Source organism: Oncorhynchus nerka, linkage group LG20, assembly GCF_034236695.1.
Source record: "Oncorhynchus nerka isolate Pitt River linkage group LG20, Oner_Uvic_2.0, whole genome shotgun sequence".
In the NCBI taxonomy this organism is placed as follows: domain Eukaryota; kingdom Metazoa; phylum Chordata; class Actinopteri; order Salmoniformes; family Salmonidae; genus Oncorhynchus; species Oncorhynchus nerka.
In genome coordinates this window covers 20,269,569-20,285,091 of record NC_088415.1, presented here as the reverse complement: position 1 = coordinate 20,285,091, position 15,523 = coordinate 20,269,569, and the positions used below count along the sequence as shown (strand labels likewise).

General features: G+C 42.0%; 1 protein-coding gene across 1 annotated transcript in view; it reads right to left on the bottom strand.

The window, feature by feature from the left end:
• LOC115101858 (metabotropic glutamate receptor 7-like) overlaps positions 1-13,199 on the bottom strand; it is a 192,388-nt gene extending 179,189 nt beyond the window's left edge. The window contains exon 1 of the mRNA XM_065005294.1: positions 11,996-13,199. Within this exon, the coding sequence (XP_064861366.1) occupies positions 11,996-12,505 (510 nt within the window). The 5' untranslated portion in view covers positions 12,506-13,199. The remainder of the gene's footprint in view (positions 1-11,995) is intronic.
• Positions 13,200-15,523: the final 2,324 nt, after the last annotated feature.

Below are 15,523 nucleotides of genomic sequence, written 5' to 3'. Positions count from 1 at the left end.
ATCATACCACTCATACCGTGTTCTGTCTCCTAGAGATGAATGTACTTTGGTGCGAAAAGTGCAAATCAACCCCAGAACAACAGCAAAGGACCTTGTGAAGATGCTGGAGGAAACAGGTATCTATATCCACAGTAAAACAAATCCTATATCGACATAACCTGAAAGGCCGCTCAGCAAGGAAGAAGCCACTGCTCCAAAACCGCCATAAAAAAGCCAGACTACGGTTTGCAACTGCACATGGGGACAAAGATCGTACTTTTTGGAGAAATGTCCTCTGGTCTGATGAAACAAAAATAGAACTGTTTGGCCATAATGACCATCGTTATGTTTGGAGGAAAAAGGGGGATGCTTGCAAGCCGAAGATCACCATCCCAACCGTGAAGCACCGGGGTGGCAGCATCATGTTGTTGGGGTGCTTTGCTGCAGGGGGGACTGGTGCACATCACAAAATAGATGGCATCATGAGGAGGAAAATGATGTGGATAAACTGAAGCAACATCTCAAGACATCAGTTAAAGCTTGGTCGCAAAGGTTTCTTCCAAATGGACAATGACCCCAAGCATACTTCCAAAGTTGTGGCAAAATGGCTTAAGGACATCAAAGTCAAGGTAATGGAGTGGCCATCACAAAGCCCTGACCTCAATCCTAGATACAATTTGTGGGCAGAACTGAAAAAGCGTGTGCGAGCAAGGAGGCCTACAAACATGACTCAGTTACACCAGCTCTGTCAGGAGGAACGGGACAAAATTCACCCAACTTATTGTGGGAAGCTTGTGGAAGGCTACCCGAAACATTTGACCCAAGTTAAACAATTTAAAGGCAATGCTAACAAATACTAATTGAGTGTATGTACACTTCTGACCCACTGGGAATGTGATGAAAGAAATAAAAGCTGAAGTAAATTATTCTCTCTCCTATTTTTCTGACATTTCACATTCTTAAAATAAAGTGTTGATCCTAACTGACCTAAGCCAGGGAATTTTAACTGGGATTAAATGTCAGGAATTGTGAAAAGCTGAGTTTAAATGTATTTGGCTAAGGTGTAGGTAAGCTTCCGATTTCAACTGTATATATATATATATATATATATATATTTCACTATTCATTCCATGGGCCAATAGTTGCTAATGGACACTAAGGATTTTAGGCTGAGGAAGAGGCCTTCCTCAAACGTGGGAGAATGCTCGCAAAACACAGACCGTTGAAATACTAAAAGATGATCTCTCAGAGGTTGAGAACAACAACTCATTTGTTTGAACAATCTGTAATAATTGAAGCGTTTTGTGTAATTGTTGTTTCTCATTTCTATAGTGCTGTGTGAAAGAACAGGGAAATGAAAACATCTTCAGAGAAAATCAGCCTCACCCTGGCAACAGTATTGATCAACACTCGTGGGCCCTCTGAAAAATCTATCCCGTGTCAATTTCCCAGCATTAACAGTTCAGCGGCCACTCACACCTTGAAAAGACAGCAGCGATATGTATTGTCTGGCAATGAAAGCAACAATCTGTTTTTAACTTCCCTGCTGTTCTATTTATCACAGGGGGAGATGAACTGTGCTGTGTTACATACAGTATATGGTGACGTCCACTGAAATCCTCACTGAAGGACCACAACACGGATGCACTGCTCTGAGAAGATGACTGACCCCTCTGTCCATAGTTATATTGAGGACAGAGAGAACATTTCAGAATTTCTTGGATTGTGCACTGACTGGAGTTGAAGAGAATATGACAAAGATCATGACTGACTGATACATCACAATGTTTTAACCTTCATCAAATAAAAAAGGTTACATTTATATGAAGAGGATCTCACCTTATGTTGGGATGTATTGTCTACTTAATTTAGGTAGCACCTCAACTCCAGTTGTTCAACCACAGACATCTTCATCCGCTTTATTATTGACAATGAAAAGAAAATGAAATCAGGCACGGCTTGTCCGATAAAGTATGGAGCCGTTAATCCCGATTTTAACAGAAGAAATTCCACTTTACCTTTTCTATCACAACGGAACAGGTGTTTCATTCAGCGTTTGACAAAATTAATTCTCCACTTGATGGATTGGATTTGAAAACATTTTGTGAAACTTGTAATTGCTATCACAAATGAATCAGTTGCAGTGATGAGTGTAAATGAGCAGGGAGCTATCATCCCCAGATTCTATTGACTCCCACTGGGATTCTACTTAATCAATGTGTACTATCAATATGATCATCAAGACAAGAACATGTCTAAGTGGGAGAGAAAGAGAAAAACTTAGAGGAGACTGTGCTGTCTCAATATTGAAATCGGTTGGAAATGGAGACATTTAAACAAATCTTTCCTCCTGAGGATTTGTGTAGGGTTTGACTGTGGGGCTCAACATAGCCGGTGACAGCTATATGATGGCAGCCAGCGCGGTGCAGTGGGGAGAATTAGCATAAATGCAGAGTGATTGCCTGAGCAAACGGAGGAAGGAGCTGTGTGACGGCGCCTGTGTCAACCCACTGATTCCCCGAGCCTGATTACTACGCTGATGCCACAGCACACACCCCACCTACACTGCTCAGCCTGACACACAGACAGACACTGGAGCACCTGAGATAACGGAATTAGGGACTTATTGACGTATCCTTTCTTTCCCCAAGGAATCTTTTATGGGTCGACAAATCCCATGATAACTCAAAAACTTTTCTACTATGTGGATGAGTTTTAATGCTATACTCAAGGAACATATTTTAGACATAATCACTTGCATTTGGGAAAGGCATGACAATTATAGTCCTTGGGATGCCTTCACTCTAAGGAGAATCCTGATTTGTAATCTTCCATTGATAATGGAAGAGGGAATTTACCCTAAAGATATTGGAACCATCAACAAGCATGTCCACCTGACAGCCACAAAGCTCCTGAGACCAGCATGACTGGAGTGGTCTGGTAAAGATTGGACTTGGTGTTAAGAGAAGGGGGTAATAATATGTGTGTGTGTGTGTGTGTGTGTGTGTGTGTGTGTGTGTGTGTGTGTGTGTGTGTGTGTGTGTGTGTGTGTGTGTGTGTGTGTGTGTGTGTGTGTGTGTGTGGTTGGGCCTTTCATAAAGCAGCATGGTAAGTACTTTGATGGCTTCAGTCTATATTAAACAGCTACTTAGTGTGCTTGCCTGTGCTTGGTTTAATTGATTTTGGAAAACAGACAATAATAGCATTGATAGTAAGTCACAATGTTTAACCACAAGTCAATAACACAAACACTAAAATTCATGTTTTCTACTTGGCCTTCCGGACAGCACATCTTATATCTTCAAATGAGAGAACTTGCTTAGATGTTGGCTTGTACTATGGCAAATGTATGCACACTATTTTAAATAATTGCATATTTTGCTCTAAACATGTGTTTTTAATAATTCATTTGCTGTTTTGCAGCTCTGCAGGGTGCCTCATTCCACTGCAGTACTAACAGTGAGCCTACTGTCAGTGTGTTCTGCTTCTGACTCTTTCTCAACAAGAGGTACGCAGGCCTATGAGGAACACTTAAACATTCTACTGTGGTCACTGTGTCTCATTATCAAGAGTGTGCAAAGCTGTCATCAAGGCAAAGGGTGGCTACTTTGAAGAATCTCAAACATACCATTTATTTTGATTAGTTTAACACTTTTTTGGTTACTAAATGATTCCATATGTGTTATTTCATAGTTTTGATGTCTTCACTATTATTCTACAATGTAGAATACAGAAAATCCCTTGAATGAGTAGGTGTGTCCAGACTTGACTGGCACTGTATGTGACCAGTAGGCCTAGTGGATGCACAGTTAATCCTCCGTCATTTGGTTACATTCATTTCTGTTAATGCATGTTTTAATTATGGTAATTTAGCCTATTTTCTCATTATTGGAGTGGAAACGATGTTTGCAGAGTTCACAACCTGCTACACTCGTGAGAAACAAGTTTTGGTTCATTTCATAACCATCATTTACAAGCTGTGTCAATTGTTTTCATTGTCTTTTGTTTGGAGTGCTCCATGTGAGCAATGATAATGGGTCTGATTTCTCGAGAGGAACATACAGAAGGAGAGCACGCATAGAAGTAGGTCGTACCTGGTCTGCCGCATGCATATGGAGGAAAGTTCTCATTTGGGATGTCTGAATTCTGATTGTCTTAAAGTCACCACATCCACCACTAATAATCTCAGCTTCTCTGTCATTTTTTCTTCACCTCACACAGTAAGTCAACAAAGTCATTATTATTATTTTTTAATCTTTTTTTTAACATATTTTGCAAATAATAATAGTTCTTCACAGTATTTGAAAAATCTTTCCAACACTCTCCCGGCCACCATAATCACCATGAAAAACAAATCATGATGTAATGATCCCACAGTGCGTTCGGAAATCATCAGACCCCTTGACTTTTTCCACATTTTTTCACGTTACAGCCTTATTCTAAAATGGATTATATAAGTAAAAAATCCTCAGCAATCTAAACACAATACCCCATAAAAACAAAGGTTTTTAGACATTTTTGCTAATTTATTAAAAATACAAAACAGAAATACCTTATTTATATACTGTAAGTATCAGACCCTTTTCAATGAGACTCAAAAATTGAGCTCAAGTGCATCCTGTTTCCATTGAACATCCTTGAGATGTTTCTACAACTTGATTGGAGTCCACCTGTGGTAAATTCAATTGATTGGAAATTATTTGGAAATGCACACGCCTGTCTATATAAGGTCCCACAGTTGGCAGTGCATGTCAGAGCAAAAACCAAGCCATGAGGACGAAGGAATTGTCCGTAGAGCTCAGAGAGAGGATTGTGTAGAGACACAGATCTGGGGAAGGGTACCAAAACATTTCTGCAGCATTGAAGGTCCCCAAGAACACAGTCATCTCCATAATTCTTAAATGGAAGAAGTTTGGAACCACCAAGACTCTTCCTAGAGCTGGTCGCCTGGCCAAACTGAGCAATCGGGGGAGAAGGGCCTTGGTCAGGGAGGTGAGTTCCTCTGTGGAGATGGGATAACCATCCAGAAGGTTCTCCCATCTTGCAGCACTCCACCAATCAGGCTTTTATGGTAGAGTGACTGGACGGAAACCACTTCTCAGTAAAAGGCACATGACAGCCCGCTTGGGGTTTGCCAAAAGGCAGCTAAAGACTCTCAGAAAATGAGAAACAGGAATATCTGGTCTGATGGAACCAAGATTGAACTCTTTGGCATGAATGCCAAGTGTCACATCTGGAGGAAAACTGGCACCATCCCTACGGTGAAGCATGGTGGTGGCAGCATCATGCCGTGTGGATGTTTTTCAGCGGCAGGTACTGGGAGAATAGTCAAGGCAAAAAGGAACAGAGCAAAGTACAGTGAGATACTTGATGAAAACATGCTCCAGGGGCTCAGGACCTCAGACTGGGGTGAAGGTTCACCTTCCAACAGGACAACAACCCTAAGCACACAGCCAAGACAAAACAGGAGTGGCTTCAGGACAAGTCTCTGAATGTCCTTGAGCAGCCCAGCCAGAGTCTGAACTTGAACACGATCGAACATCTTTGGAGAGACCTGAAAATAGCTGTGCAGCAACGCTCCCATCCAACCTAACAGAGCTTGAGAGGATCTGCAGCGAACAATGGGAGAAACTCCCCAAATATACAGATGTGCCAAGCTTAGAGCATCATACCCAAGAAGACTTGAGGCTGTAATCACTGCCAAAGCTTCTTCAATAAAGTAATGAGTAATGTCTGAATACTTATGTAAATGTTATAGTTATTTTTTTAAATCTAAAAAACAGTTTTTGCTTTGTCATTATGGGGTATTGTGTGTAGATTGATGAGAGGGGGGGGGCAATTAATCCATTTTAGAATAATGCCGTAATGTAACAAACTGTGGAGAAAGTAAAAGGAGTCTGAATACTTTCCTAATGCACTATATATCCAGTGGAAACGTAATAAAAACAGCTGTCTGTCCCTAGCTTACTGGTTTGGGGAACTCTAGGCAGACAGAGTAGAGAGATTCATGTTATTTGAAAGATCCAGAATTTTCATCCGGATATTTTCTTCAGTTTTTATTTTTATCAGCTTTAGGGCTATGTATTTTAGTTAGGTTAGTTGACAATGGAAGTTATAGGCCTACTGCTGCATTGGCCTACAGGCTATTTCGGAGTTCCATGTACTCATTTCTTCAGCCGCCAATGGATCACAGTGTAGACTATCAATGTGTCCATATGGCAGAGGGTGGTGCTCTCCCTTAGTTGAATTGTAACTTATAGATGTGTATAATTTTTTATTCTGATTTTTATGATTAACCACGTGACAATGATTTTAAGAAACAAAAACATACTTATTGAAATGAAACTGTTCCACAAAAATATGCATATAAAAAATAATCATAACTGAGTTGCCGAAAGACCCCTTTCTGTGTTTGCAAACATTGCCGCATGAGGGCAATGTGCGCAAGTAGGTGGCAGAACAAGGGGGAGTTCTTATAGAATGCCAGCAAAAAAAGCCTCTATTTACATATTGCTTGTGTGCATTTCACACTACTATTGGATTATAATTGGATTTTAAGGCTCCTATGAATGTTCTGCTTAATGTAATGTTTGTGTCATCGCAAATCAAATCAAAATAAAAAAAAACTAACTTCAACCAGTAAAATGGCTCTTTGGCTAGCTTTTGCTACAACCTACTCAGCTACAACTCAGCAAAAAAAAGAAATGTCCTCTCACAGTCAACTGCATTTATTTTCAGCAAATTTAACATGTGTAAATATTTGTATGAATATAACAAGATTCAACAACTGAGACATAAACTGAACAAGTTCCACAGACATGTGACTAGCATAAATGGAATAATGTGTCCCTGAACAAAGGGGGGGTCAAAATCAAAAGTAACAGTCAGCATCTGGTGACAGTCACCACCAGCTGCATTAAGTACTGCAGTGCATTTCCTCCTCATGGACTGCACCAGATTTGCCAGTTCTTGCTGTGAGATGTTACCCCACTCTTCCACCAAGGCACTTGCAAGTTCCTGGACATTTCTGGGGGGAATGGCCCTAGCCCTCATGCTCTGATCCAACAGGTCCCAGACATGCTCAATGGGATTGAGATCCGGGCTCTTCGCTGGCCATGGCAGAGCATTGACATTCCTGTCTTGCAGGAAATCACGCACAGAACGAGCAGTATGGCTGGTGGCATTGTCATGCTGGAGGGTAATGCCAGGATGAGACTGCAGGAAGGGTACTACATGAGGGAAGATGGCTGTCTTCCCTGTAACGCACAGCGTTGAGATAGCCTGCAATGACAACAAGCTCAGTCCGATGTTGCTGTGACACACCGCCCCAGACCATGACGGACCCTCCACCTCCAAATTGATATCATTCCAGAGTACAGGCCTCGGTGTAACGCTCAATCCTTCCACGATAAATCTGAATCGGACCATCACCCCTGGTGAAACAAAACCGCAACTCGTCAGTGAAGAGCACTTTTTGCCAGTCCTGTCTGGTCCAGTGATGGTGGGTTTGTGCCCATAGGCGACGTTGTTGCCGGTGATGTCTGATGAGGACCTGCCTTACAACTGGCCTACAAGCCCTCAGTCCAGTCTCTCTCAGCCTATTGCGGACAGTCTGAGCACTGATGGAGGGATTGTGCGTTCCTGGTGTAACTCGGGCAGTTGTTGTTGCCATCCTGTACCTGTCCCGCAGGTGTGATGCTCGGATGTACCGATCCTGTGCAGGTGTTGTTACACGTGGTCTGCCACTGCGAGGACGATCAGCTGTCCGTTCTGTCTCCCTGTAGCACTGTCTTAGGGGTCTCACATTACAGACATTGCAATTTATTGCCCTGGCCACATCTGCAGTCCTCATGCCTCCTTGCACCATGCCTAAGGCACGTTCACACAGATGAGCAGGGACCCTGGGCATCTTTCTTTTGGTGTTTTTTAGAGTCAGTAGAAAGGCCTCTTTAATGTCCTACGTTTTCATAACTGTGACCTTAATTGCCTACCGTCTGTAAGCTGTTAGTTTCTGAACAACCGTTCCACAAGTGCATGTTCATTCACTGTTTATGGTTCATTGAAAAAGCATGGGAAACAGTGTTTAAACCCTTTACAATGAAGATCTGTGATGTTATTTGGATTTTTATTAATTATATTTGAAAGACAGGGTCTTGAAAAAGGAATGTTTCTTTTTTGCTGAGTTTATATCAATGAGTGTTAGCATTCTAGCTAACAACTGCTTCATCCAAAATAGTTATTTTGCAAAGATAACATGTGCGCATTGGCGCACGCAGACGAACGCCTGTGTCTAGTCAGCATGTTAGTCTGACATGCAAACCTCACTGGCTACATTGCGTAAGTGAGCATTGCAAAATAAATGTACACATACATGTTATTCAATCATTTCACCCACACCGCTCGTTTACTGTACGTGACCGAGCGTCTGCATAGCCAAGCATTAAAATAGAACATGGTTCTATTTGAGACGCTCCATGCACTGCAAATGCCCTTATTTGATATCAGGAAGAGACAAATCCATGTGGATGCTTGAAAGACAAACTAGGTGAGATGAATTAAAGATTGCTAACCTAAAACAAATTATCTTTCCCTTTTTATCCGTGGATTAATCCTCGGAGTGGAGAAACACATGATTTTGTATGACTGCGGCTCAAAATTCGACAAAGAACCAGCTAAAAAGAGAGCATATACAGTACCAGTCAAAAGTTTGGACACACCTACTCATTCCACTGTGTTTCTGCATTTTTACTATTTTCTACATTGTAGAATAATTGTGAAGACATCAAAACTATGAAATAACACATATGGAATCATGTAGTTACCCAAAACAAATCAAAATGTTTTATATTTGAGATTCTTCAAAGAAGCAACCCTTTGCATTGATGACAGCTTTGCACACTCTTGGAATTCTCTCAACCAGCTTCATGAGCTATTTACCCGGAATGCATTTCAATTAACAGGTGTACCTTGTTAAAAGTTCATTTGTGGAATTTCTTTCCTTCTTAATGCATTGGAGCCAATCAGTTGTGTTGTGACAAGGTAGGGTGGTATACAGAAGATAGCCCTATTTGGTAAAATACCAAGTCCATGTTATGGCAAGAACAGCTCAAATAAGCAAAGAGAAACTACAGTCAATCATTACTTTAAGACACGAAGGTAAGTCAATCCAGAAAATGTCAAGATCTTTGAAAGTTTCTTCAAGTGTAGTCGCAAAGATCATCAAGTGCTATGATGAAACTGGCTCTCATGAGGACCGCCATAGTAATGGAAGACCCAGAGTTACCTCTGCTGATGAGGATAAGTTCATTAGAATTATCAGCCTCAGAAATTGCAGTCCAAATAAATGCTTCACACAGTTCAAGTAACAGACACATCTCAACATCAACTGTTCAGATGAGACTGCGTGAATCAGGCCTTCATGGTTGAATTTTTGCAAAGAAACCACTACTAAAGAACACCAATAATAAGAAGAGACTTGCTTGGGCCAAGAAACACAAGCAATAGACATTAGACTGGTGGAAATCTGTCCTATGGTCTGATGAGTCCAAATTTGAGATTGTTGGTTCCAACCGCCGTGTCTTTGTGAGACGCAGAGTAGGTGAATGGATGATCTTTGCATGTGTGGTTCCCACCATGAAGCATGGAGGAGGAGATGTGATGGTGTGGGGGTGCTTTGCTGGTGACACTGTCTGTGATTTATTTAGAATTCAAGGCACACTTAACTAGCATGGCTGCCACAGCATTCTGCAGTGATACGCCATCCCATCTGGTTTTTCGTTTAGTGGTACTGTCATTTGTTTTCAACAGGACAAGGACCCAAAACACCTCCAGGCTGTGTACGGGCTATTTGACCAAGAAGGAGAGTAATGGAGTGCTACATCAGATGACCTGGCCTCCACAATCACCACAATCACAATCACCCGACCTCAACCCAATTGAGATGTTTGGGATGAGTTGGGCTGCGGAGTGAAGGAAAAGCAGCCAGCAAGTGCTCAGAATATGGGGGAACTCCTTCAAGACTGTTGGAATAGCATTCCAGGTGAAGCTGGTTCAGAGAATTCCAAGAGTGTGCAAAGCTGTTATCAAGGCAAAGGGTAGCTACTTTGAAGAATCTCAAATATAAAATATATTTAGATTTTTTTAACACTTTTTTGGTTACCACATGATTACATGTGTTATTTCATAGTTGTGATGTTTTCACTATTATTCTACAATGTAGAAATAGTAAAAATAAAGAAAAACCCTGGAATGAATAGGTGTGTCCACATTTTTGACTGGCACAGTATATAACATGCAACTAACTGGATTTATGTCAACTCTCTCAGACACCATAAAAAGCATTTAAATTATACATTTATTGGCCAACAAGTGTTTAAAATGCCTTTAATGTGTAATTATAACATTACATTATTATTTTTCTTCATACAAATCTCCAAACTAATTTTTCTTTGTTTTACAGCACTATTAAATGTTCTATGAATATTTTGGCATTTTCTTTCTAGATTTCGAACATAAAACATTTATATAGCAAATATTATATTTTGCAATACAGTGATTTGTTTTTATTTTTGATTGAGAAAAAGATTGATCTTCAGGAGGTTAGCCATCAGTGACAGAGCTGACAAGCCATCAGTGACAGAGCTGACAAGCCACTAACGTAGCTGACAAGCCACTGACGTAGCTGACAAGCCACTGACGTAGCTGACAAGCCATCAGTGACAGAGCTGACAAGCCACTGATGTAGCTGACAAGCCACTGATGTAGCTGACAAGCCACTGATGTAGCTGACAAGCCACTGACGTAGCTGACAAGCCATCAGTGACAGAGCTGACAAGCCACTGATGTAGCTGACAAGCCACTGATGTAGCTGACAAGCCACTGACGTAGCTGACAAGCCATCAGTGACAGAGCTGACAAGCCACTGATGTAGCTGATAAGCCACTGATGTAGCTGACAAGCCACTGACGTAGCTGACAAGCCATCAGTGACAGAGCTGACAAGCCACTGACGTAGCTGACAAGCCATCAGTGACAGAGCTGACAAGCCACTGACGTAGCTGACAAGCCATCAGTGACAGAGCTGACAAGCCACTGATGTAGCTGATAAGCCACTGATGTAGCTGACAAGCCACTGACGTAGCTGACAAGCCATCAGTGACAGAGCTGACAAGCCACTGATGTAGCTGCCAAGCCATCAGTCACAGAGCAGACAAGCCACTGACGTAGCTGACAAGCCATCAGTGACAGAGCTGACAAGCCACTGATGTAGCTGCCAAGCCATCAGTCACAGAGCAGACAAGCCACTGACGTAGCTGACAAGCCATCAGTGACAGAGCTGACAAGCCATCAGTGACAGAGCTGACAAGCCACTGACGTAGCTGACAAGCCATCAGTGACAGAGCTGACAAGCCACTGACGTAGCTGACAAGCCATCAGTGACAGAGCTGACAAGCCACTGACGTAGCTGACAAGCCATCAATGACAGAGCTGACAAGCCACTGACGTAGCTGACAACAGACACTCAAAACAGACATATTTTTGCCTCAAAAATAAAAGTTTAATCCAAATTTGTAAAATATGTAAAGGGATTCATTTGAAAATCCCCAATAAAAACAACCATTCTATCAGATCTTTCAGACTGGGTTGCCAGCCAGGCAACATTTAATCCACCTTGAAGAAAGGGAACGGGAGATTGAAGGAGAGGGAGGGATAGAGCAGAATTTCGCAAACTCGTTCCTGTGGCCTCCTGCCCCCCATGTGCATGTTTAGTTTTTTTGCCCTAGCACTACACAGCTGGGGGGGCAGCAGGAGCTGTTCTTTCAGCACCACCAGGGAAGCGCAACAGCCCACTCAAACTGTCTCTCAACCTTTTCTCATAATGCAATGAGGCCAACAAATACTGTAGATATTATGTGTTTTATTTTACAGCCTAAGACACCTAATAAAATAGGACTAGCTTACACATGTTGTTTTAAAAATAGGCATACAGTATGGGGGAATTTTCAGAGGTTACTCACCTGAAAGAGGCGCAAAATGTTGGCGACCATAATCGACACAGAACTTGCCGAGGCGCCAATGACTCCAACCACTTTCTCGGGCTTGACGAACAACGGCGGTTCTCCATTGGTGCACCTCACATCCGAAGTGTCCTTCTGTATCAAAGCCTGAACGAAAGTTAATGATTGTTCCAGCGCATATGTATCTCTCGAACAAGTGTCTAGCACCCGGGCGCCTAGGGTGATGTTGGGTAAAAGTTGATCGTCGAGGTTGATTTGATCCAGAGCATATAGCATGGCCTCAAGCCGATGGATCCCGTTCTCCTTTTTGATATCTCCACAAGGCACGCCGTCGGTCCCTCTGGTGTGCACGGGGAAGAGACCACCCAGGGTCAAATGACCCTCAATCCTGATAGAATGGGGTGCGTAAACTTCCTGCGACCGCGCGAAATCCAACAACGTTCTCATCAAACAAAACACTATCCATAGAAAGCGAGGGTTCTGTTTCAGTCCGAAACCGTAACGAGCCATGATGCTCTGACAGCTGAGTTAGTTTTAGGGAAAGGGAAGCTGTAAACCGCCTGTTACCACCCAAATGGCTGTAAAGTTTGTCAATACGAGCCCATTCCTATTACCTACGAGGAGATTCAACAAGCTGCATTAAAAAAATCGAGACGCATTCGGTTCCTACTCAGGCAAACTGCGCCCATCGCTTGATTACCAGTGCTCGCTTAGCTTGTTGAATAGAAAAAAACGGACAGGGATTCAAATCGCTCAGCGAAACGAGGTAATTGACATCCATTTATCTGAGAAAACATTAATAAAATAGTTTACGCCAAAAAATATGCATGACAGTAGGCTATCACTCAAAGCAACACCTAGATGAGTAGGTTCACAGTAAAAGAAAAAGGGATCCGATCAAAACTGAGAAAAATCATAATATATCTTTCATAGAATTAAAATACCGAACAGATCAAACAGCCTTTAAAAATGCTCTTTGATTTTAGATCCAGCAGAACTGGGTGACATCCTTTTCGCAGAGCCAAACTTCACATGAGCGCAGTGACGGATCTGGCGTGTCCGCTACGATCTGCCTGCTGCGTGTCGGTCGACCCGGAGTCCATATCATCACAAAATATCTCCCCAAATGAAACGCCTACCGTTGGTGGGCATTCAGACTCTTCGAACTGGACGAAAATGCAAACAAACAATCTCTACTTCTTTATTTCCTTCTCCTCCGCCCCCCCCCCCAAAAAAATCATATAGTATACAAGTAAGACAAATGAATGACTCACAGATGGACTCACCATGCACGATTAGTTTTCACCCGCTTTCCCTGAGACGTCATTCAAGCTGCTTGACCCCCCTCCCGAGGTGAATCACTTTTCAACAAGGTTTCCAGCGATTGCGGTTACCTGTAGAAAGTCATCTTTTCGATGTTTGGGGAAGTGTGTCAACTCCTCTCTGTCAGTGCTTCGTCTTTACATTTCTCAGTCAAGGCTAACATTGTAAACCACAGTTGTTATTGTATCCCTCTGATTGCATGTAAGCTCCTTCGTTATTTTGCCTTCTTCACATTATCGTCATCGGTGCGCACTGAGCAAAGGAGCAGCCCTTTGTACATCACGCAGTCGTTCCGGGGTCCGTTGAAATCCAAAATCTCTCTTTTTCTCCCTCGCCTCTCGTCTCCCTCCCTTTCTCCACTCTCCAGTCACTCTCCCTCTCATTACACACACGCACGCACACACTCCACCCACCTAATTATACATTTGCTTAAAACATATCTCAAATGGACACGATAATATACAGTTCATCTGGGAGATTTTGTAAATCATTTGACAGTGCTGATTATGTAGACGTTTCACGAATAGGCTATAGTACACGACAGGAAGTTGATCCAACCTCATGATTAGCCTACAATGTCAACTATTTTAAGATATAGGCTTATTTTATAATAAGCGGCCTATTTGTACAATTTAAAACAAGAACTCAGATATTTTGATGTATCCAATATTTATTGCTCAGAGCACACTAAATGTTAGCCTACCAAACATGAAGGCCTACCCCCCTGCAAAGGAAATGTCAGAGAGACAGAGCATTGAACACAGACATTTTTGAAGGGTGCCAACTGGTCGCCCTGGCAACCCCTTCTCCACAAGACACTTTCTAATTCTTCTTTGCCATCCCCCCATGCTGTGACACCGGTAGTGAAGCATAACTACACCCTGGGTTATAATATCCTATAGCCTACCACCTAAAAACTAGCAGCACCGAAACAATTTAAACTCTAGCGGCTGGTTTCACGTACATAGATTAAGCCTATATCCTTGGACTAAATTCAGAGTGCGAATTACACCGTGACATGAGGGGTCTCTATTGGGTGCCACAAAACATTTTTACAGGCCTAATAGTAAAGATGTCATTTAAACAATAAAAATACAAATGAATGACCTTTTATTATCTGATTGTCAAACAACTCACTTCAAAAAGTAGGCTACCTGTGCATGTTCGTCCACTCCAAAACAATTACAGCATCCAGACAGTGCACTTGCTCCATTTTATTAATGGAAATGAACAACTGTTATAAAACACCAAAAAGTGTGCCTAATTAAATTTGACGATTGCGGCTTGCTGACAACTGTACCTTTTTGTAGCCTGGAATGTCCGGACACATGAAATGGGGCTGAAACTGTCTCAGAAAAAAACATTGGTCAACCTAATCAACCTCAGTTTACTAGCCTAGGCTACAATGTGTATTACCATGAACTTGAAATAGGCCTGCCGGTAGCTGGTGATATAGTGTGGTAGCCTAATGTGGTAAAAACATACACATGCGTGGGTAAACTCCGATTGCCGGTCGCAGTGAAAAAAGTAATGCTCTCTATACTCTCAATGCATTCTAAGAGGGTAGGTCTACACCACTGCCGGTAGCCTACCCTCTCAGCCGAGGCACTTTTACACACATGAATACACCCAGGCTTCAGATAAAGCTGCTTATGCCGCATTCAAAACAACTTGGAACTCGGAAATCGCTGACTCTGACTTTCCGAACTGAAAATCAAAGGAAATATTTGACTCGAGGTCCCAATTCTATTGAAAGCGCCATTAAAGATATCAATGTTAACAGTTATATGCTGTCATCACACAACCACCGATTATAAACAGACAAATCATTGATAAAGGCATTGTGAACATTATATGATTGGAGTTTTCATAGATCCTGGGTCATAAAACACTATATAATGTTCTTACATTATTTACATGTTTATGAAATGGATTAACAATTGAATTAGAAAATTGAACTTGGTGCATTTCCCTAGATATCCAAGATCCAGGATTCCTACAGGGTTTAAGTTCAATGTTCTGAATCCTGGATCTTGGATATCTCGGGAAATGCACTAAGTGTAACTATGCCTATGTAACATTTCATTATGTTTCGCCTTGGAAACGTTTTCATGGGCACACACATTATAAATCATGTAGGCCTATGCAACTGCACAATCGAATGCTTCTAACGAAAGAGTCAACTTGTTGGATGGAGTGGATGCG